A 21,583-nucleotide genomic window follows, 5' to 3' on the forward strand; every position below is an offset into this window, starting at 1 on the left:
GCACTCCTCTTTAATAACCTAACAGGTCGGTTACCTCTCCTGAAAGCCATCCACAAGGCACTAATTCATTCTCAGACATATTTGCTTCTTCTCATAACTTTACACTGATAAGGCACAAACACAAAGACGGAGCAACAAAAGCTGCGATTACCTAATTATATTTATAGTCCCTCAGAGTCTTAAAAAGCACTCCTCCCTAATTACTGATCGCGTGATTATGAGACGTACGGAGAAGTTCATTTCTGAGACTCTAAATCCAAAGCAGTAAATAATAGCAGTAATTCACAGTGAGGATTTTTTTTTCTTCTTCAAAACAAACACTTTTCTGAAGGCCTGTCTGACAGGAGGTGACCTCATGGCTCATGACACCGTCACTATATCACGCGACAATGTTCTAAGGCCTGAGACTGATATGTTACCCACAACAAGCTCAGACCTAAAAGGCTCCCTGGTAAACTGACAACCAACGATCACGTAGCTGCACTTTGCTAAGTTCATTTTCCCATCGCGAATCGAGCTACATGCTTTCGTTCGGCTGCTTAGCTGGCAACTTGTAATTTTTTATGTCTTTAATATGTAAATCAAGGTTGTTGCAGGAGAGATGTGAACAGACGGGGTAACCAGGTCATGCTCTTAGCCACTACGTTGCGTAGTTCGTATTTGAGGTCGGCGCGGCCCAACGGAAAGGTAAACGCCGGAATAGCAGGGAAGTCTGCCAGTGGCCGTTGCTCGGCCTTGTCACCTGAGGGCCGCAGAGGCGCCAGTGAAGTCTGCCAGTGGCCGTTGCTCGGCCTTGTCACCTGAGGGCCGCAGAGGCGCCAGTGAAGTCTGCCAGTGGCCGTTGCTCGGCCTTGTCACCTGAGGGCCGCAGAGGCGCCAGTGAAGTCTGCCAGTGGCCGTTGCTCGGCCTTGTCACCTGAGGGCCGCAGAGGCGCCAGTGAAGTCTGCCAGTGGCCGTTGATTGGCCTTGTCACCTGAGGGTCGCAGATGCGCCAGTGAAGTCTGCCAGTGGCCGTTGATTGGCCTGGTCACCTGAGGGTCGCAGATGCGCCAGTGAAGTCTGCCAGTGGCCGTTGCTTGGCCTTGTCACCTGAGGGCCGCAGATGCTCCAGTGAAGCTTCACAAACTGTTTATAGGCCCCCAAAGGCTTCCTTTCCTAAGCAAGGCTCTGCAGGGAAGCTACAGAAGCCCCCCCCCCACAACTGGCAGGGCCGTAACGAGAGCCCATAGGCCTGCTGCGGGCAGAGGAAGAACTTTGTTCATTTTTTAAGGGGGGGGGGGGGGGGGATGAGAAGGAAGGGGGTGTGTGGGGACGGCGGCGGCCGGGGAAGAGGCAGCTCTGTGATTGATTTCATTTGATGTGCCTCATTATGCGGACCGCTCCCTACTCCCACTGCATAATTAGGACTTAATTAATTTGAGTGAAATCTTTCATCTGCCAAAGCCAGGCTTGCTGCTTCTTTCCATTTACAACATGATATTAATTTCGGCAGGGAACAGTACTCTCCTGATGAAAAGACTGATATAATTAATTAAGTATAATTTTTTCGTTCTGAGGGAAATAATAAGTGCAGTGAACAGTGCCTGATTAACCCTATTATATTAACTAATTAGGGGATCGTTTCATAATCAAGGAAGTAGCACAATTATGGGAGAATGCAAATCACAGCATCTAATGAGCTATGTGTCAATTTGGAATATGCTTTGTTTGGGAAATGTGACATTCCAAATTCTCCTTAAAAAGCCACTTATTTGTGTGTGCGTATGCATGTGTGTGTGCGTGTGTCTGTGAAGAAGAGGGTTAGCCTGTCTTTCGGCGAATTCATTTTAAGGAATTTTGTGCCAAACCGTGCCTCTTGGTTATATGGAATCCTGAAAAGGGGAACACGTCAGCCATATTGACAACACAGGATGCCAGTTAAGAGTGTTTACTTTCAGAATGAGGGAAGGTGCATTTAGTATCACCATTTTATGACCTCCAAACAACAGGTCACTGCAGTCATCCCGTCCACGATGGCTCTCCATAGTCTTGTGTCGAGATCTAGCACATTACAACGTCCGTGATGAAGAGGCCATATCTTATCCTGTTGCCCACTGACCCCAATTTATGCTAATGATTAAAGCCATAAAACATGATTATTGTATTATGCAGTTTATTTGCTTGGCAGATGGTTCTATTGTCGCTCAGTGTTACAGCCTCTGAGGTATCGCTCGCCTCGGCCTAGCTGCAGGGACAGCCTGCGGCTCTGTTTACGTTTAATTAATGCCAGATATTTCACTTAAATGAATGTAAGGACTCTGATGGTGATAAAATTGATGAAGAAGCGGCCTGTGGATTTTTTTTTTTTTTAATCCCCCTGGTTGGGTCACGGAAATACCGGCAAATTGCTGGTTAATCGACAGCATAGTGCCCAGAACTGGAACAATGTAAAAACTGTTCATTTGTAAATGAACTCCCCGCTTGATTCAGCCCCTGCACTGCGTTCAGCACCACGGACAGCGTCTAACCATGATTACGCACCTAAACAGGCCAAGTGTGGCGGATGTCCGACTTATTTATCCATCACTTCCTGCAAGTACAACCTGCAATTATTTTGTTACTGTCAGTGCACTGAAAAAAACATAGATGTCAACATACTAGACGAAGGGGCCACAGGACATGCACAGATGATGCCAGCAAGGGGAAAGTTTGTGGTTATCATGCAATATATGCTTACATATTCAGGGTATACAAACTGTTACAGTTAGTTCGGACAGTGACTGATACATTTCAGCTGTTTAATGATTTTTAGTGGGGGGGGGGGGGGGGGGGGAAGGAAGAATGCTTAAGAAATAAATCTGAAATTGCGCAACTTTTATGCTAACACATTTATGCTAAGAGCATGACGTGCCAGGACAGCAGAGGATACTGATTATGAACAACTGAAGTGTGGCACCCATCAGGACATGACATACATACTACCATGATTAATATCATCCTGCGTGTGTCCTGGGTCTTACAGCTGGGAGTTTTGTCTCCGTTATTCTCTCTGATATTCAAGGCAGTGCAACATTTTCATTGAGGGTCCAATAGGGAGTGAGGCGACGGACATAAAATCTGTCCGACAAGTCTGTGGGAACACTGGGAATAGCATGTGGGAACACTGGGAGCAGCCTGTGGGAAAATGAGACTGAAACATTCGATCTTCACCTGTAGGCTGGCATCAGGTGGGCATGTCTGGCATCTCCATGAAGCTCCAGTCCTTTGGCACATTTTCCTCTGACCACCCTGAGAGTGTAAAAGAGGACATGGTGCATACATCCATATACACCATTAACCACAGCGTGTGCACACACACACACACACCAGGGATGGCACAGGAGCCGGAGATGAGCTGATTTTCCAGTAAGCAGTCATCTCTTTTGAAAATGGCATTAGTGTGAAAAGGACCAATCTCTCCTGCTCTCTCTGTGTTTCACCCTGAAAAAAGGCTGCACGGAAACCACGCGATACAATTCATGCATTCATTATTATACTAAACAACGCGAGCTTACTGAAATAAACGTTGCGAACGACAGCAGTGATCATTTAGAAAGTGACGGGGAGGGGGGCAGCACACTTAATCAGCTGAAACAGAGCAGTAATTTCATGTCTCCGTGGCAACAAGGTAAATTGTGTTTTTACATTCCAAAACATGCTTAATTTCTTTTGCGGAGGGTGTCTGTAGAAGGAGACACTGTTCAGAGGCCTGCCCTGTTAAATGTAATTACAGAGCGCTACAATATTTACGGTTGACGTGCAAGATGGTTCCAGAACATGATTAATTACAGAGAAGAAAACTAGATAATATTCGCCATTTTGCTGTATATAAGATGAGCAGAAAAGGGATATACACTTGTATGCATTGTACCTGCGTCGTTTTACCCATGATTTAATATTCTTTTTTGCATCTCCTCACGCAATGCCACGCCTCGGTGGTTACACCATTTTATCATCCCTAACCGGAATACCCAGAGGCAGATCCTACATGGAGGTGTCACAAGTGACAGGGACTGTGACAGGGACTGGGGAGCGCGTGGCCCTCGGGGCTCCTCTGGCACGACCCGGGCGCACACCTGCGTCACGTTCAGCGTTATTTTACACATACGGCATGTAAGGATCTCAGTAGCTGGAATACTTTTTAAACAGGCTGCCCCGCGAAAATATTTCATATGTCACCAAAGATCCGAATACTGCAATAACATAATTATGCTTTATTTTACGTTCCGGAGTCCTATTGTGTATTTACGTTGCCTATATTGAGATGTAAATATTATTGTCATTTTGAATCAGAAGTTTAATGGCAGTCATTTATTAGGCCTACTGTAAGGAAATATCTCAAGCAGGCAACATCTTATGTTGATCTCGCATCACGGAACTTCGCCAACGAGCAATTTTTACCAAGTGCAGGAGACACTGAAGATACGCCGGTCTATGTATTAACTTCAGCAGACCTAAGAGCAGCATGAAAGCGAGAGAAAAATAAAATCCTATGTCATTATTTCATCCTGTAGTTTAGTGTTTCCGACGGTTTCATAAAACGTCTTTTTGAAACACTAACTAAATGGTTGAACGCGCAAGATGTAGTGAGAAATAAAACCAAGGAATTGGTCTTGGTGTGCCGCTGCCTACAAAGACTGACACTTAATTTGCTTAACGCGATGAGCGTCCTTAGGTCCGATCACTCGGGGTTTTAGCCACGGGTATTTTAAGCCTATAGCCCCAGGTAAACCTGACTTAGCCCCGGATCACTCCCCTCCTTAACGCTATTAATATTAATATATATATATATATATATATATATATATATATATATATATATATATATATCGATATGCCTCCTCACAAGCAAACAAGTCATTTAATTTATATTCGCCGGCTTCACAGGCACGGAGGCCATTTCCGCCCCATATTTCGCTTAATAATGCATTTCCTATTCAGCTATCTGTGCGATCACTGCCCCCCTCCTTGCTGGGTTACTCTACGTTACAGGGTATTTAAGGTCCCACCGCAGTCCAGGGGCTCGTACGCATTAACACCCGGGCAGAGGTAGGCGAGAAAAATAACAGCTGTCTAATGTGTAACACAAAGTGACAGAAAGCCAAGATTAAACGCGGGTTTCATTAGTTTTCCCCTGGCACTAATTCGCTGTATTTCACCGAGGAGACGTGAGTTTCAAAAACCTCCTTCTAATATCTAAACACATATGACCCCAAATCACTTCGACCATTGTCTGTGAATTTAATCTGTTTATGCAGTTGTCCAATCTGCTTTTTTTCCCATTGCTAGGAAACAATAGTGGAAGTCTCTCTGCTCTGGTCATCGTCCCCCCTAACCCTGATTAAATATACATTGCTGACTGGGTCGTGCAGATCGCGGCCATTTTCACTTCAATTCTTGAAGTTGGTTTACCACCAGGAACAATCGAAATAATTGATTGACAATAGTATTGTGACGTGGACACGACATGCGCAGACCAGCTGGGTAGGAAACACAAAGGCGATTTCATTCTCTTTTTTGTATTCGACAACTACAGAATCTAAGACATCGATTATATCATCCGATGATAAACGCTTAATAAACTTAACTATGGAATTATGGTTACCTTAATTAAAGTAGGCCTACTATAATTATTAAAAGTTTCCATAATTATACGACCAAGGTTAGTGCAGCACATCTGGAAAAACCTGAATTTGTTTTAAGCATTTGCCCATTACTTTCATTGACCCTTATGCACATAAAACGCATAGACTGTCATAACTGCAAACGGCAAGGCGAAATTGTGGATTGCTACCCAAATACAGCGTCGCGTGAAAGTTACCGGTAGAGGCGGAAACTGTTTTGTTTCTAGTGCAGCGTTTACTTTCTCCTGCAGGTGGCGCAAACAATTAGATCGATGCGGCGACAGGGTCCCTCTCGTTCTGACTCACTTCGTTATCACTATATTGTTATAAACGACTCGTTTTGTTCCATGTGTAGCATTTCAGACCTTTTAAAACTTTCCAATTAGGCTATACGACACACAATTTGTTATAATTTGAGAAATCATTTATGAAGTCCGTTGCCAAAAAATAGTTTTTTTTTTCCAGATATGTCCAAACAATACTGTGTACTTTGCAGTTAATTTTGTTTAGTTAATTAAATCTGGTGGATTTAAAATGTTACCTATTATAGTACACATCCCGCAGCAATAACCTAAACATAGATCAAGTTATACTATTTAAATAAGAGCAAATAAAACTAGCTAATTTGATATGGGCTTTTTCTCCTTTTCGTTTCTTCAAATCGAGAATTGTTAAAGCGCAAAGTTGACACTTGGTGATAAATCAAAAGGGTTATCTTGACGTGCCGGGAACAGAAGCATGGCGTTCAGTGAGATATTTAAAGAGCGTCTTTGTTGTTGTTTAACGGGCATGGTGCTGTGACTCCATGCGACGCCGATAAGGCCTGGATGAAAGTGAATATTGTGTACATTAGGCAAGAGGGACCAGCAGCTGTATGCTAATTGGGCGCAAATCTTCAGTACATCTCCTGCTGGGCAGCGCACGCCATTGAACAAACACACGCACACGCATCCGAAACAAATATTACCAGCCCACACGCGCTTAAAAATGACGGGAAATTAGTAATCGTTAAAATGCCATCAAACGAGGTCGCTCTCCGGACCAGAAAACAAATACAAACGTTTACTGAGACGATGACAGAAAAGACGGTGCAGCAGTGAGCGAAAACCTGTTCGTCTATGTTTCCCTATCATTGTACCCCGCGCATAAGTTGTTTCTTATAGGATTTGAGTCCATCAGAGTGCAATTTACATCCGTAAATTGTGTGACCATTTTAATCGTCGGCTCTGAAATTTTGTTTCTGGTTTTATGACCCTAAAACTCAGAGCACAACATAAAACCGATACAACAGATTGCTGGAAAATAATGAGCGACCACTTTACCCGGACTGAAAAGTCATCGTTTAAAATGACTGCGTTGCATATTGTTGCTAATTGCGCCAAAACAGCGCGAGCTCAAAGTCAGCTGGTTAAATATGTTTTTAAAAACGCCATCTTTTGGAATACTAAATAGGCCATCTTGCAAGTATTTCGTAACATATAACCGTAATTCCTCTTTTTTATTTAGTTTATTTCAGTATGTGTAAAATGTATTCAATGCAGCTTGCATATAGGCCTATAAAAACAGAAGCGACTAATAAGCTTAAATGAAACATATTCAATTTCTGATACACTGGTGGTGTAATTTGACTTCGTCCACTGCAGCTTTATGCTAATAAGGTGAACAATATGAGTTAAAAGAGCTTTATTGTACTATTATTTCTACGTGTAACTAACGAACGGCTAATCCTGTGAGGGCGAACTTGAATCTAATGAAATTACGCTGGTCAGTAGCACACGGCTTCCTTCAGTAATTAAAATTTCCAGACTTTCTAACCAAAAAATGGTGTTTTACAGCTCGTTGGCAAACACTGTACACCCAGAAACATGCTATAAACAGAACGTGGCTTGATTATGAGCAGATTTATCTGTTTATGTAGTTGAAACATTTAACGCTTTCCCTAATAGTTTAAAAGCAATTACTATTAATCACTGCTCTTCTAAAATGCTGAAATCGTGAGCCTAAATGGGTTTTGAAATGTCATCCCTTCTTAATTTCAAAATACTCAAACACATAATAAGTTAGTGTGCATGGCTTTTGTGCAGTTTGGTAATGAAGCAGTTCAGCGCAGTAAACAGGCCTTACGAAGATTTTTCTCATTTTGAAAATTATAATCCCACATATGTGACATATGTTGCTAATTTTAATAGGCGCTGATGATATGTGTTAGAGCTTTAATTAATCGCACACTAACACAAGATCAAAATAATTACTACAAGATCATTTCCAGTGCTTTTGAAAAGTGTAGGGCTAGTTAAAGAACGCGCACTTAAAACGCTGCTAGTTACAGTAGTAAAAACACGAATACTATATTCGGTTAATCGCAAAAAAGGCGCAAAATGTGCTTTATAGCTACATGCCAAAACTTCTCCAAAGAGATAGTCGATTAATCATTTACTCCCTCTCCTGCTCGTCCATGTAAAACCCTTAAAAGAAATTAGAGTCGGCTAGATGTTCTTCCCTCCGACGCATAAATAATCATGCATATTTGTGTATGTGTGTGTGCGCGCGCGTGCCCGTGCGCGCTCGCGTAAATTTATACACATTTAAAGTCTTTGAGGCAGCTCTGACCCGGGGAAGTTGTGCGGCTTTAATGGGGAGATCACCGTGGATTGACCCTTTCGGGTTTGGCCTCCTTTGTTCGGAGCCCTGATTATACACAGCACGCGCCTATCTTTTGGCCAGATTGCCTGAGAGTCCTATTTCACAGTGAAGAGGTCAATTTGCTTTTCAAACGCAAACGGGATATACAGCTTGGGCAGGCATGGCTATTGTGTTGTAAAATGAGAAGCCCTTCTTATTATTTATGTATGCGTAACATGTCTGATTTATAAGTAGAGTTAAACTGCCGCATCGGACACGTGCCACAACGTGCAGCCTATTTTAAATATCTGTTTATGTTCATTTTTACCGCTATATTTATTTGCAGGTGTCCAATGACCATGAGCGCCGCCGCTTCCATAGAAAACACGCATCTGAGGGAACAAGTAACACCTAGTAAACAAAGTAATTTGCGCTCGGTATTATCAACGTACCTTCTGGAGCACAAGATCGCCAGTCAGGGTTTGTCGGAATATATGTGTTAATTTCGTCATAATGCTATACAACTAACCGACATTGTGTCCGAACTGATCTTAATCACAATACTATATTTTAAATTTAAGGTTAGTGGCCATTGCCTGCTGACGAGAACTTAAATATTTTACAGTAGATGCAGGGTGCAATTCAACTAACCGCAACTTCTTTGTTGCTATTTCGTTTGAAAACCCTCACGCCCAATTTTAATTTAAAATTCTGATGATGGTGGTAGTGACGGACGTTTCCTTTTGGCAGATCGGTAGCCCCCAAAGGCGATGCACAAAGCCACGGCACGTGTGCATTTGTATAGAAACCCATCAGACCGTAAAAAGAGGAGGGTCCCGGCGTGTGCCTACATCGGGGAGGGGCGCAAAACGCTCAGTAATATAATACACTACAGGTACATCTGCTAAGCAATCTGCAAACCCTCCCACATTTCCCCCGAACCCAACTCTCTCTGCCCTCCCACCACCAAATCCATAGGGATCTATGTTTCATCTGATTGGTTGGGGATGTGGCAACAAGGGGCGAGAACAATAGCATCATTCCTCCTTAAAAAGAGTGCAGCTATGCCTTGGAGACGAAAGCATTTCGGGAAGAGAAAGATCAATAGCCAAAAGGTACGGGCGGAATCAAAGCTGCGAGCGCGCCTGTAATCCTATAAACCTGGATTTCATTTAAACTGCCAGCGCATCTTTTTTCAAGTGCCATTTTCGTTATTCGCAAAGATGCCCAAGGGTTTCCTGGTAAAACGAAACAAGAAATCGGGGCACGTATCCTACAGGGTTCGCGCTGACGAGAATGATCAGGACCAGATCCAGGCTTTGAAGAGTCAAAGCGATGCATCCCCAGCTGTTTCCGTCGCTTCCAGCCCAGAACGCGCCGAGGCGTCACCAAACCACGTAGCGGACACACCGGTTTCTGGACAGGATGCAAAACCAGTACAATTTGGCAACCCCGAGGCGGTGTATCAGGCTCTGTACAGCCCTACGCGGCCCATCAGCAAAGAACACGAGAGGAGGTATTTCGAGAGAAGTTTTAACCTGGGCTCGCCCATTTCTGCAGAGTCATTCCCCACACCTGCCGCCCTCACCACTTTGGACCAGCTCCTCTTTGCACCCGTGGACTTGAAAATCGGCACCAGCAACAGCAGCCGAAGTGGCACAAGCGGCGTCCCCTCAGCTGCCGTCAGGAACGGCAGTAAAAGACCGACATCCGACAATGACCGCAAGAGTAAACCGGTGGCAAAGAAACCCAAAGCAATCAGAAAACTCCATTTTGAAGACGATGTCACAACTTCTCCTGTACTTGGTCTGAAAATTAAAGAAGGACCGGTCGATTTAAAACCAAGACCGCCGTCGTCTGGAGGAAATAAGCCCTTGGGGGAATTCATCTGTCAGTTATGCAAGGAAGAATACGCCGATCCTTTTTCTTTAGCCCAGCACAAGTGCTCGAGAATCGTGAGGGTTGAGTACAGGTGCCCTGAATGTGACAAGGTCTTCAGCTGCCCGGCAAACCTCGCCTCTCACAGGCGTTGGCACAAGCCGCGACCGCAAACAGCGAACGGCGCGTCGGCCGCGCCCGGCCCCAGAGCAGAGATCGCCAAGATGCCGCCTGGTGTCAAGGCCCTATCCGACGACTTCAAGGACATGAGGGCAGAGCTGGCCAGCGACAGGGACACTCCCAGCCCGGGTCCGTCAGAGTCTGGGTCCGAAGACGGCCTTTACGACTGTCACCACTGTGGGAAAAAGTTCAAACGCCAAGCCTACCTGAGAAAGCACCTCTTGGGACACTCGCAGGGTAAGATCCTGGAAGAGCATGGATTCCCAAACGCCGAGAAGGGAGCAGAGAAGCTCAATCAGGCGCCGCCCTCCGACGAAAACCAAAGCCAAGGTCCACTGAACCTAAGCCCCCTGGAGTGCCTCCTATGCCCGGTGTGTGGCGAGAGTTTCCCCAACAGGGGCAGCCAGGAGCGACACCTTCGGCTCCTGCACTCCTCCCAGGTGTTTCCCTGCAAATACTGTCCTGCCACCTTCTACAGTTCGCCGGGACTGACGAGGCACATTAACAAATGCCACCCCTCGGAGAACAGGCAGGTTATCCTCCTTCAGATGCCGGTGCGCCCTGCTTGCTAAAGAGCATCTTCAAGAAGTCGTGCCTTTAAACGGGAAAATACGGCATGGAAAGCCTCGATTTTACGATCCGAATCGCCAAAGATCGTGGGGCGTCTCGGTCAAACCAATCAATGGCCATTGAAATATTACGGAACTATAACTTGAAGTATATATTTTCAAATCTCTCTCGACTTAGTTTATCACAAAAAAAAAACATTAGTTTGACTGTTAAAGATATTTTTTTAGGACTGCTGCACACGTGCTAATGTACTAGCTTCTAGACCTAAGAAATTGCTCTAAATCTTTAGGTGTCTTTTTTGTCATAAATGCCTTTTAATTCACATGCTGTAAATGTTCTCTATAACGTTAGCTTTATTATAGCTTGTGAATCGCTGGACATCGACTTTTACCGTTGTCTTGAAGCAAACTAAATTCTTAAACATTCCCTTGAAGTGTAACCATTAATGCCTTTAGAGTTTTAACACATAAGTTATCGTGCTGTAACTGCCTTAAAAATGTCAATGTCTGTAATGATTGTTTTAATTTTTGATGAAGTCGGCACATATTTTATCATCTATATTATTAATATTATTGCTATATGTTTCATCGTTATATTTTTATTTATTTATTTATGAAGACTATTTTACGTAAATTATTGTGTTGTGTAATTCTGTAAGTCATTCTGGAATTTGACGTCTTAGCCAAATGTTGCTTTGTCATATTTATCTATACGTTGTTATGATGTTGTGGATGGTTTACAACTTTACTACAATCTACACAGCTCTTGTAAAACGTAAGCTCTTATTTTAGATGCAATCCTTTTCTAATACACAGGTTATTTTCTTAAATGTTAGATTTTATAGCGCTTTAATCGTATGTTTAAACTGTGTTGGCTCTCTCTTCAAATAAAATATTTTCAAAATGGCAAACGTTTGCTTTGTCAGCGTCACGGTCACTTTCAGCACGTTTTTCACTCGCAGGTTATTTGAGCATCTTGGACGACTCAGTTTATGCAAGTAAACAAAGTGGAAACAATTTTTAAAAATTATTTCCAGGCCACGAATAAATAAGTATTATGCAGAGTTTTTTGAGAGAAAAATAGGCTAATTCATTGATCAATACATTTAAAATATTTAACAAATAGAGCATATTTAACGTACGACAATAGAGTTTAATTTTTACCCTTACATGACACAAGGATTTCCTACATGAACGTGTTAGTTTGTGGCTTTTAATTATGCATGCAGCATAACTTTATCCCTCTTTGGGCTGGATTTGAAAGGAAACCTTGTCAGACAGACTGATTTCTCACAACCTGACAAACCACGAGACAAACTCATTATAAACGTAAATGCAGAACATTGGTATATTAAACCAAACTGAAATCAGCGTAATACGTGAATCCGAAGAAATGAATTATTTACGAAATAAAACAGTTCAAAGGGAACATGAGGGAATTGGCCATCAATTAAATATTAAATCCGCTGACATAAAACATTCTCATTAAAATATTGAGATGTTGCATTAGTGGCAACACGTTAGTAGCCTATATAAATAAACCGACAAAACAGCCTAATTTAACGTTTATACGTTGGCCTAATATCTTTAATTAATGAAAACGGACTAAAATGGTAATAAAATCCTAATTATAGAATGATTTTAAAAGTATCACTATATGTAGGCTACTTGCTTAAGAAACGGCCAACTTCAAGAAAAGACCATATCGTTTCTCACGGTACAGCTTGCCAGTTCAATAACAAACGAATTCACTCGTAACTAAGTTTAATGTGTGCAATGCATGTGTAGGAAAATCAACTAAAATTAAAATAAAAAATGTATGTCTTTAAGTCAATTCTATTTCACATATGGGGGGGAAATCCCATTTCCTGCAGTTTAACAAGGTAGAGCGAACTCCAGATTACCTCGAAAGGAAACAAATGCCTTGGCGACCCATGCACGATAATCACTCTACAAAGTGATCACCTCTGTGTTTTCCAGACATTTGTCTCTGCTTGAAGTGACTTGAGACTTCGATTTTCGATTATTAACGGCACACTCTGCCCTTGATTCAATCCTGCAACAATGTGCCGCGCCACGGGATTGTACTGAGGTGACCTCGATTTGCTTTACGACCGTATTGGCACGATTTAAAAGGGGTGGCATAGACTAACGCGCTTAAATCGCGTCCCCCCCCCCAACTAGTTCTAGCACCTTTAGTATATCTTGGTATCTATTTGAATTGATCGCATTGAATTTAGCCACTGAAAGATACTATTGATGAGAGTATTGTGGTCCTCAGTCAATCGTATCATAATGGTCTCTTTAAAAAGTTAAATTATTTAACATTTATAGAACGGCCCTGTACATAAATAGTTAAACCACTGCTTAAAACCTAACGCAATTTATTGTGGAGGCATTTAAGTAGCTCATTTATGCATATGTCGTACATTTCAATAACCTTACAACTCACGTGAAGATGTGGCATTTGAGAAAAACAACTGTCAAAAAATGGTTGTTAATTCTGTTATACGTGTGACGTGTCTGTTTTCAGTTACCAAAACGTGAATATGCTCAGCAGTTATTTTTGTCTTTTTGGTATTTTAATTAAATTTAACTGCATCCACACCGGTGCATACGTCTGTACAAACCTGTTTAGAGAACTTTAGGCTAACAAAAAAAAAATGCCACAAAACAGATTCTTGAAAGTTTGACTTCAAATACTCGTTAAAATGATAGATGAGTTTCTTATACACTGGATGAAGGCGCCATTTATGCCTCCGCTACCTTCTGAAGACACACCTGTGCATCCTCCACTTAGAATTTGCATTTAATCCGTTATTATTTTAATGAACGTAGTAGTTACATGGCACTTTAGCGATTTTAGATTCTATTTTATCGTTTTTCTATTTTATAACACTTACGTCTTAATATTTACTTTAATTTTACTTATGTTGGTGTGTACGATCTGTGAATAAGGCTTATTACATAACAAGAGGCTCACTTCTTAACTGAGACTACATATAGTTTTTATTTTAAAGGTTTATCTTATCAATCCAAACAAGCAGGGCAACACTGGAGGTGCTGAACGTTAACTTTCTTTAGCCAAAACCAAAGGGTTTCCCGAAGCCGCATTAATGATACGTTCTATGTTAAAAGACGGAACATATGAAGGACGTGGCGTTAATGCGGTTTCGGGAAAGTCACCCCAGAACGATATTATCAGTCTGGCTGGAACTCAATTCTCACATTTTAAAAACCCACTTTTGAGTGGAAGAAGATAAAAACCATGCTTCTGTTTTCTTAAAGATTCCTTTTATCAGATAAAACGTGGAGCATTTTGTTTGTGTCAAGGACTACCGCGCCTTGGATTAAGATTTCCGATTAACGGAGGAACATGACGCAACCTGATGCTTCAGGTCTTTGGAAGAACAGACCCCCCCGGAGGGTGCGGACACCTCTGCGAGGGCGATGGTCTAACGTCTCCCTGCCCGGAGAGGAGGCGCTGCAGGTGAGATCAGGGAGCTAGAAGGAGAAACGGCAAAGCGCTTAGGGGGGGCCGCAACTACTGAATCTGCCGATTTTATCTGCATTTCGGTGGATGTAATCTGATAAATTCACACTCTCACTATTTTAACTGCGCTAGTACAGAAAATCTTTTCTTTAAACTGACGAATGGAAATTTACCGATGAGGATACTTGTCTTGTAATCGTTTCTATCGACGGCGCCAAATCGGATGGCTGGTCTTACGGGCTTTGCAGGTGCGGCGAGGCGCCGGATCACTTGTTTTCTGGCCTTAAACAATCATCGCGCCCGCGAAGACAGACTTTGCACCTGTAAAGCCAGGACGGGGCCATTATTCGCTGCCTCGCCCGATACAGCAGACCACAGCAGGAGCGACAGATGGAAGGGGGGTCAGGTTACTGCAGCTGCCCCCCCCCCAAGTCACCAGCCCACGCCGGGGCAACTTCGCAACGTGTCACCCCAAAGTCGTCTGTCAGGTCTGTCGAGCAATGACATCTGAAAAGAATTCCCTCACAAGTGAGTTGAGTGAAAACAAGGTGATTTTTTTCGGCACTTAGACCATCAGCTCAAAAAAAACCCAACAAAAATAATAATAATTATTCCAAAATGTTAAACAGTTGATGAATGCCAATTTAGAATAAAATACCCAAAAGAAGAAACCAGAAAAGAAAAGAAAGTGAGCAATTATGTGGAGCGTGGGAACAAAACAAGCATTAAAACAGATTTTCCAAATCAATTTAATGAAATGTTTTCATTTTTCACATTTCTAATAAAGATAACATGACTTTATCATTAAAAACAATTTGATATGTTAACAATTAAAGATGAATTTTCAAGCTTTTTTTCTTCTGTTTACAAAGATTATATTACAGGCATTTATATATTTATATTTATCAGTAAGAACCCTCACAATGAAACCATGCGCTGGTTTCCTATCCGAAATCTAGAATTAACACTAGCTATGTAGCATCACACGCTGACCAGACTGAGTAAGATACGAGTTCGGCCCAGATCACATCAATGACTTACACCCAGCTGTTAATTAAGTGAAAATCCCTTCATGACAGAAACATCTGCCTTAATAGTCTTGTTTCTTAGTTTGCATCTACTGTTGCTACATAAATGTCTCGCTGTGGCCAAGATAGGTTGTGTTTGCAGTGCAGGTGAAGGAATCGATCTGATCAAGGCCATTATTATTATTCTTTGCATACATTCTTCAATACACACAATTAACTTCTTTTCTGAGAGCTGTCCTCAGATCATGTGTCCTATCTTCTTTATCAGTGCTTGAGGAAAAAAAAAAAAAAGTCCGGCTAAGGCAGAGTAGTGCAACGGAACAGTGTTGCAGATTCGTTGAAGCCAGCAGCGTGTGTAACACCTGGCCTCCCCGCCAGCTTAATCCCAGGTGTGGAGTGGCGGGTGGGGGGCGCCCGCTGCGGGAGCAAAACCAAGCCAGGCTGACAGTCACCGAGAGCATGGTCCTGCAGCGCCACCTAGCCCCAAGGAGGCTAACTACACAGAAAAGCAAGGAGCTGCAGCATCCGCCATCTTCAGTCAGAGGGAACAGAATCAGGATAGGTTGGGGGGGGGGAGTCTGCTAGCTAAATTCACATCTTCACAACCTGGCATCCCTCAGTGTCATGACTACAGTGAGACCACCCCCCCCCCAGACCTGCCAATCGATCATCTCTGCTGTTAAGTGTGGATGCTTGGACTCTTCCAGTTAAAAAAGACAAAAAAATTAATAAAAACCTCGATGACGCATGTGTGCCGGCCCGCCGGGGGGAGACGAGTGTTACACGAGGCCCGTGGGCCTCCGCTGCGGACTCGGCGTTAAACACGCACCAGTGCATGGAGTTCGGCTTCACCTGAGCCTCTGCTGGCACGGAACGCGCTCGTAAAAGTCGCCTCTCACACAAGTATGTACACAGGAAAATATACAGACATGTATAAAATTAAATTAAAGCGTTTTTACATCCGAGAACAAACGGAAACATTCAATTCTATGTTACCAGAGGAAAAATAAGTGCAAAAGAAATCTGTAGGAATGTCATAAATGTAGCTTCACAGAACAAATAATGGGAACAGTTTAAACATCACGCATATCAAACTTATTCAATTACAAGTTTCAAACCATGGGTAAAGTATCCTACACTCTTCGTTCCAGCAGTTGCATAAAATCAAGGAGAGGAGAATCTAAATTACTGAAATACGGGAAAAAAGAAATCGTATTATTCACCATAGTTTAGCTCACACTTCTGCACACCTTACAGTTTATGCAGAATTCAGCACCACTGCTGGGGAAGGTGACCCAGGAACACAAGTACCCCCCCCCCCCCCCAAGTTGTCTTCAGCGATACTATCTCCTTAGGGTAGGTACAACAACCACCGCTCAAAAGCAACAATGGACAGTTAGTGTTGGAGAATGGGTATGAAGAAGGTGCCGTATTATTTAAGAACAAAAGTACAGATATTTAAATGATAAAAAAAGAAGAAAACAGTCCTGATCTGGTTGACATTAGCATTTCTTCCACAAATTAAGATACATAACAGCCAATGAAGGTCCTAATAGCTTCTCTAAAAGTACCAGTGTTTTACCAGTTCACCTACCTGCGCCAATCTGAAATGCCAAGGGATGAGATGAGATGGCTAATGTCCCACCTGCCCCAGCTTGCTGTACAAGCAGAACGTGTTAGTGTCCCCCCCCCCCCCCCCCCCCACCGGGCCGCCCGTTAGCGACCTGCGCTAGCAGCTGCACAATGGGAATGACTTCAAGTCCCACTGTCACCATTTTTACAATTATGGATATCAAACTAAGCTGTAATTATTACAGGCCTTCATAGTCTCACTACCTTCAGTAACGTCACGCTTGTACTGTTGAGGTTCTCGTGTTTTCCGTGTTAATGGGACTGAACTTGTGCATTCCAGACTTTACCAAATGAAAAATCAAAAAGTCTCACAGCTGCACAGTTACCAAATTAAGACATAAAGACACATGGAAATGCATTATAAAGTTTAAAATATAAGTTAAGTGTGGGAATCGTTTGTCGACGTTTGCGAAACGGCAAACGAGTGCGAACACTGCGGCCGTGGTGGTGAGAGGGTCAAACAGAAGTGGCCGCAAAGGAAAACGGGCGAGCAGTTTCCGAAGGAGACACTCAGTTGGACGATTTGCTTATGGCGCTGGCGGAGCGGCGGAGTTTTCCGGAAACTCTGTTCTTTGCAGCACGTGGCATGGTCGGGGAGACCTGGTCCGTGCAGTCCGTTCCTACGGCAACGCTGAGCTCGGCACTGGTGCTGCCACTGAGGGACCCTGGAGATGGGGAGAGACGTGTTGTCAGCCCGAACGGGATGTGTGTGGAGGGATGCCATGATCACAGTGGTCTGTCCCCACCCCCCCCTCCGCATGATATATTTCACCCTGTTATTCAGGTACAAGCTCCAATAACCTTATCAGACCCTGAAATCTGAATCTGACTCCTGTTACTGGGACAGAACAGGTGATGTGACCCTGCAGTCTGATCGCCATCCTGTACTGAATGTCCGGAGGCACAGTGTAATCTTTGGCCCTCTCTGAACCAATTTAAACATGCGGCAGAACATCGCGGGCAGACCTGCCCTCTATCGCATCCTGCGACATACCTGTGCAGGCATTTAAGGAGCAGGAAGGAGGTACAGTGGAGGAATAGAGGAGCGGGGAGGAGGTACGGAGGAGGAATAGAGGAGCGGGGAGGAGGTACGGAGGAGGAATAGAGGAGCGGGGAGGAGGTACGGAGGAGGAATAGAGGAGCGGGGAGGAGGTACAGAGGAGGAATAGAGGAGCGGGGCCCGTGCCAAGGAAAAACATCTCATTCAAACTCAATCTGCTTGTGCTGCAATTAGGCCCAAGGCGAAAAGGAAAATAAGAGGCCCTGATTCATAAACTCTGACGACATGATGCAGGTCAAGTGCACGTTTTGTCAAACATCGCTGAAGATTACAGACAGCAAGCTGTGATAAGTGTGTGCGGGGGGGGGGGGCTCATTGCCAAGTTGGGTCCCAGCCCCTCCCAGCCATCTTAACAAGCTCTCTTCTTTGTCACTACAGCATCTGGCTGCCTTCTTCTCCTTCCTATCCCCCCCCCACCAACCCCCAAGCGTCTCAAGTTCCTGCAGCTAAAAGGAACAGCAGATGGTCAGAGTAACACACTCAGCGGAGTGGACACAAGCATTGCTGACTTCCACTTGAGGGTGGGGGGAGGAGGGGGCAAGGGATGGATCCCTTCAACTGTGGCTGTGACGGTGGGCTGTTTTTTTTCCCTCTTTTTCTTTGAAAATGGCAGCCGGCTTCGGACGGGAGCTGAGCCGCAGGCCTTCTGCAGGTCGTCCCTCTGGAATTCCACGGCTCATCAGCGGAAACCCCCCCAGAGCCCATCCACCGACACACCTTCCCCATGCAGCAAGCCTCTCAGCCCTCCCAGGGGGAGGGGTCCCTTATAACACCGCCCTAGCTCAGATGCTAAGCCTAACCGCCACCACCCCACCCCTCAGCACCCCAGCAGCAGATCCATGCAACCCAGAGCCAGCCCCCCCCCCCCCCCCAAGAGACAGCAAACCCCCATAAGGCAGCATGCAGATCGCAGGACAGCACAAGAACCGTCTCCGGCACCCGAATTGCAGTATTACACACACTGGCTGATTTTGGTTCCCATTAGCTCGTGCCAAAACTGACCCTCACTCAAAGAAAACAATAAAGCAGCAGAAATAGAAAATATCTTTCAAAAGAGTTTATATTCTGCTTCCCTGAACTAGCAGCCCTCATTAACCAGGAGGAGGAGCTTCTTCTGAATGACAGTGGCATGGACCAGTGCCTTCAGCGTGGGGAGGGGTCTCTGCTTATTAGCTATGCAGGCTCCGCTAAATGCCCAGCTTCGGTTTGGTGCCATATGGCCTAGCGATCAAGGTCAACGGGGAGGTGACCAAACGGCAATTTATCCAGACTGGGGATAAATAACTGCATATATGCACATTTAAATTGTAATGGGGGTGGGGGGGGGATCGCATTGGGGAGGAACAGTGAAAAGCACTTCAAGCTTTTCTGAAAGCTAAGAGTCTTCATTTCAAACCATTTTTCAGCAGATATATTCAGAGATCAGATATAAAAGGGGCCCATGAAAACGGCATCATTTATAAGCCGTCGGGTTAAAGGGAAAAGGACTGAACCATTCAACTGTTGCCCTTAACAACAGGGAAAGTCACAGTCCATGAGAAACACTGAAGGATGTTCTTGTTCGTTTGTTGCACATTTTCCTTGCTTGTTCTTGCTTCCATGCAGTGAGTAAGATCGACCGTTTGGGTCGACATTTACAGGGTCGACGAGAGCCCACCAATCTGCCCTCTGCACTCACTGCCTAACTCCCCTTTATCGCCCCCCCCCCACCCCCGCTACCCAGGGTTGGTCACACCTGGCGTGCGGACGGAGGGCCCCACCCACGCTCCTCCAGGTCCCTGCCTCACAGCTTTCTCTCCTTTTGTCTAGCCTCCCTCCCCCCCAGCTGTCCCCACTTACACCCCCCCCCCCCCCCATCCCAAAAACGCTGATTATGCAGAGCCGGCCGGGGCGGCCCAGAACGGCACGTGCCGCCGCGCCTTATCTCTGCCGTTTCCCGACTGCTGTGCCCTGCGCTCCAGAGAGGGACGAAAGTAAATAGACTTTATTCCCATTGGCTCCCGACAGCAGTTCAAACAAAAGGCCGAATGACAAAGACATTTTCCAGTATGGCAGGTGTTAGTGTCAGATTCTGCCGAAGGCTAACAGGCAGGCCGAGGGGGGGGCGGGGGGTTGGATAGAGGGGAGTAACGGATAAAAAAAAAAAGAAAAAAGAAAAAAAAGAACGCTTTTCAGCTAAAGTCGAGACATGCGGTGAAGACCATTAGCGCACCAGCACTGCTCATGCTTCTACTTAGGTGTTAATTGTCGCCATACTTGTTTCGACAAGAGCTTCACTTTCAATTATCTGCCTTGCTAAACCCACAAAGTAGTACATTCTTGAAAGCAGGCAGTAAATAAGGCTTGTTAGTTTCGGGGGGGGGGGGGGGGGGGGTGATGTGGGGTAGAAAAAGAAAGAGGAGGGCGAAAGGATGATTAAGGTAGCAGAGGACTGGCCTCAGGAGCCACACAAGCATCCGGACGGGGGGGCTTACCTTCATCAATTACCGTAATCAGACCATTTACATATTTTTAATCTAAAAGGAAAGAAACACAACAGATCATCATGTAAGACGCAGGATGGTCGGGGTGGGGGATGCGTGACACAGTGAAGGGGCAATCAGGCAGTGACGGTGATGGTCAGCTGACTCCACAAAACCAATCAATTCACAGGAAGGGAAAAAAAAAAAAAAGTTATTTCTATAACTTATGACATGTAGAGCAGGAAAACAATGGCAAATAAATGCTGGGTGATGCAGCGATCTCTGAGAAACAGACATTTAAAGGGAGATTTACAGGAAACCAGTGACATGCAGGAGGTTATTGCTGTAAAAAAATAAATAATAATAAACAAGACTGAATTGTTTTCAGAAAAGATTTCAAAGAGATGATGATGAGAGTGACACCCTGGAGGTCATTCTGATACAGCATATTGTCAACTAGAGAAATGAATTCCATAAAAAAACAAGGCTTTCTGGTACTGGTATGTGGACCAGTCAGTGTGGGAGAGGCAGGAGGCCCGTGCAGAGATCCGGAAGTGGTCAGGTGACTCGCTGTCCGGTACATGTGCGAGTGCGTGTCACAGATGGTCAGTAAATCCTTAATGAGGGATCGGATGCTGTCGGCTCTGGCAGGGCTCCCTCTGAGAAAAACTGCGCTAATCGCCTCGTTCCACTAGGTACCTCCACGTGGGGAGGCGGGGCTTTATCGCCCATCTCAGCGCTGGATTGGCCCGCATGTCAAGCCGCGGCCGTACAGACCTCTGCTGGCAATATGGTTGCAGGTCAACATGGCGTCATTTGGCAACCAAAGGTTAATGGATATCCAAAACAGGAAAGAAAAAACATAATCCTATTACTATTCCGACAAGCTCTTAGTGGCCTCAGATGTGTCCCACACCAGTGATGGTTCCATCCAGCTGCGTCGTGTCCTGGCAATTAGCACATGGTGCCGGACAACCTCAGTGAAGTTAAACGCGACACCGGAGTGTAAATGAGCC

General features: G+C 44.6%; 2 protein-coding genes across 6 annotated transcripts in view; one reads left to right on the forward strand and one right to left on the reverse strand.

Moving 5' to 3' along the window:
• The first annotated feature begins 3,416 nt into the window (after window positions 1-3,416).
• Window positions 3,417-11,803, forward strand: insm1b (insulinoma-associated 1b). Its single transcript, XM_023807608.2, has 3 exons — window positions 3,417-3,647; window positions 8,612-8,745; window positions 9,016-11,803. Exon 3 carries the CDS (start codon window positions 9,489-9,491, stop codon window positions 10,893-10,895), a length of 1,407 nt encoding a protein of 468 aa, XP_023663376.1. The 5' UTR covers window positions 3,417-3,647; window positions 8,612-8,745; window positions 9,016-9,488; the 3' UTR covers window positions 10,896-11,803.
• Window positions 11,804-15,120: 3,317 nt separating this feature from the next.
• The window catches only part of ralgapa2 (Ral GTPase activating protein catalytic subunit alpha 2), a 92,231-nt gene continuing 85,768 nt past the window's right edge, over window positions 15,121-21,583 (reverse strand). For all 5 annotated transcript variants that reach the window (XM_072698748.1, XM_072698744.1, XM_072698747.1 and 2 more), the window contains one exon: window positions 15,121-17,710. In XM_072698748.1, the coding sequence (XP_072554849.1) occupies window positions 17,556-17,710 (155 nt within the window). In that variant the 3' untranslated portion in view covers window positions 15,121-17,555. The remainder of the gene's footprint in view (window positions 17,711-21,583) is intronic.

This window comes from Paramormyrops kingsleyae, chromosome 14 (assembly GCF_048594095.1).
Source record: "Paramormyrops kingsleyae isolate MSU_618 chromosome 14, PKINGS_0.4, whole genome shotgun sequence".
Lineage (NCBI taxonomy): Eukaryota > Metazoa > Chordata > Actinopteri > Osteoglossiformes > Mormyridae > Paramormyrops > Paramormyrops kingsleyae.

Excerpts from the sequence above, each read along its gene's own strand:
- insm1b (XM_023807608.2), top strand. The coding sequence starts at position 9,489 with ATGCCCAAGGGTTTCCTGGTAAAACGAAACAAGAAATCGGGGCACGTA.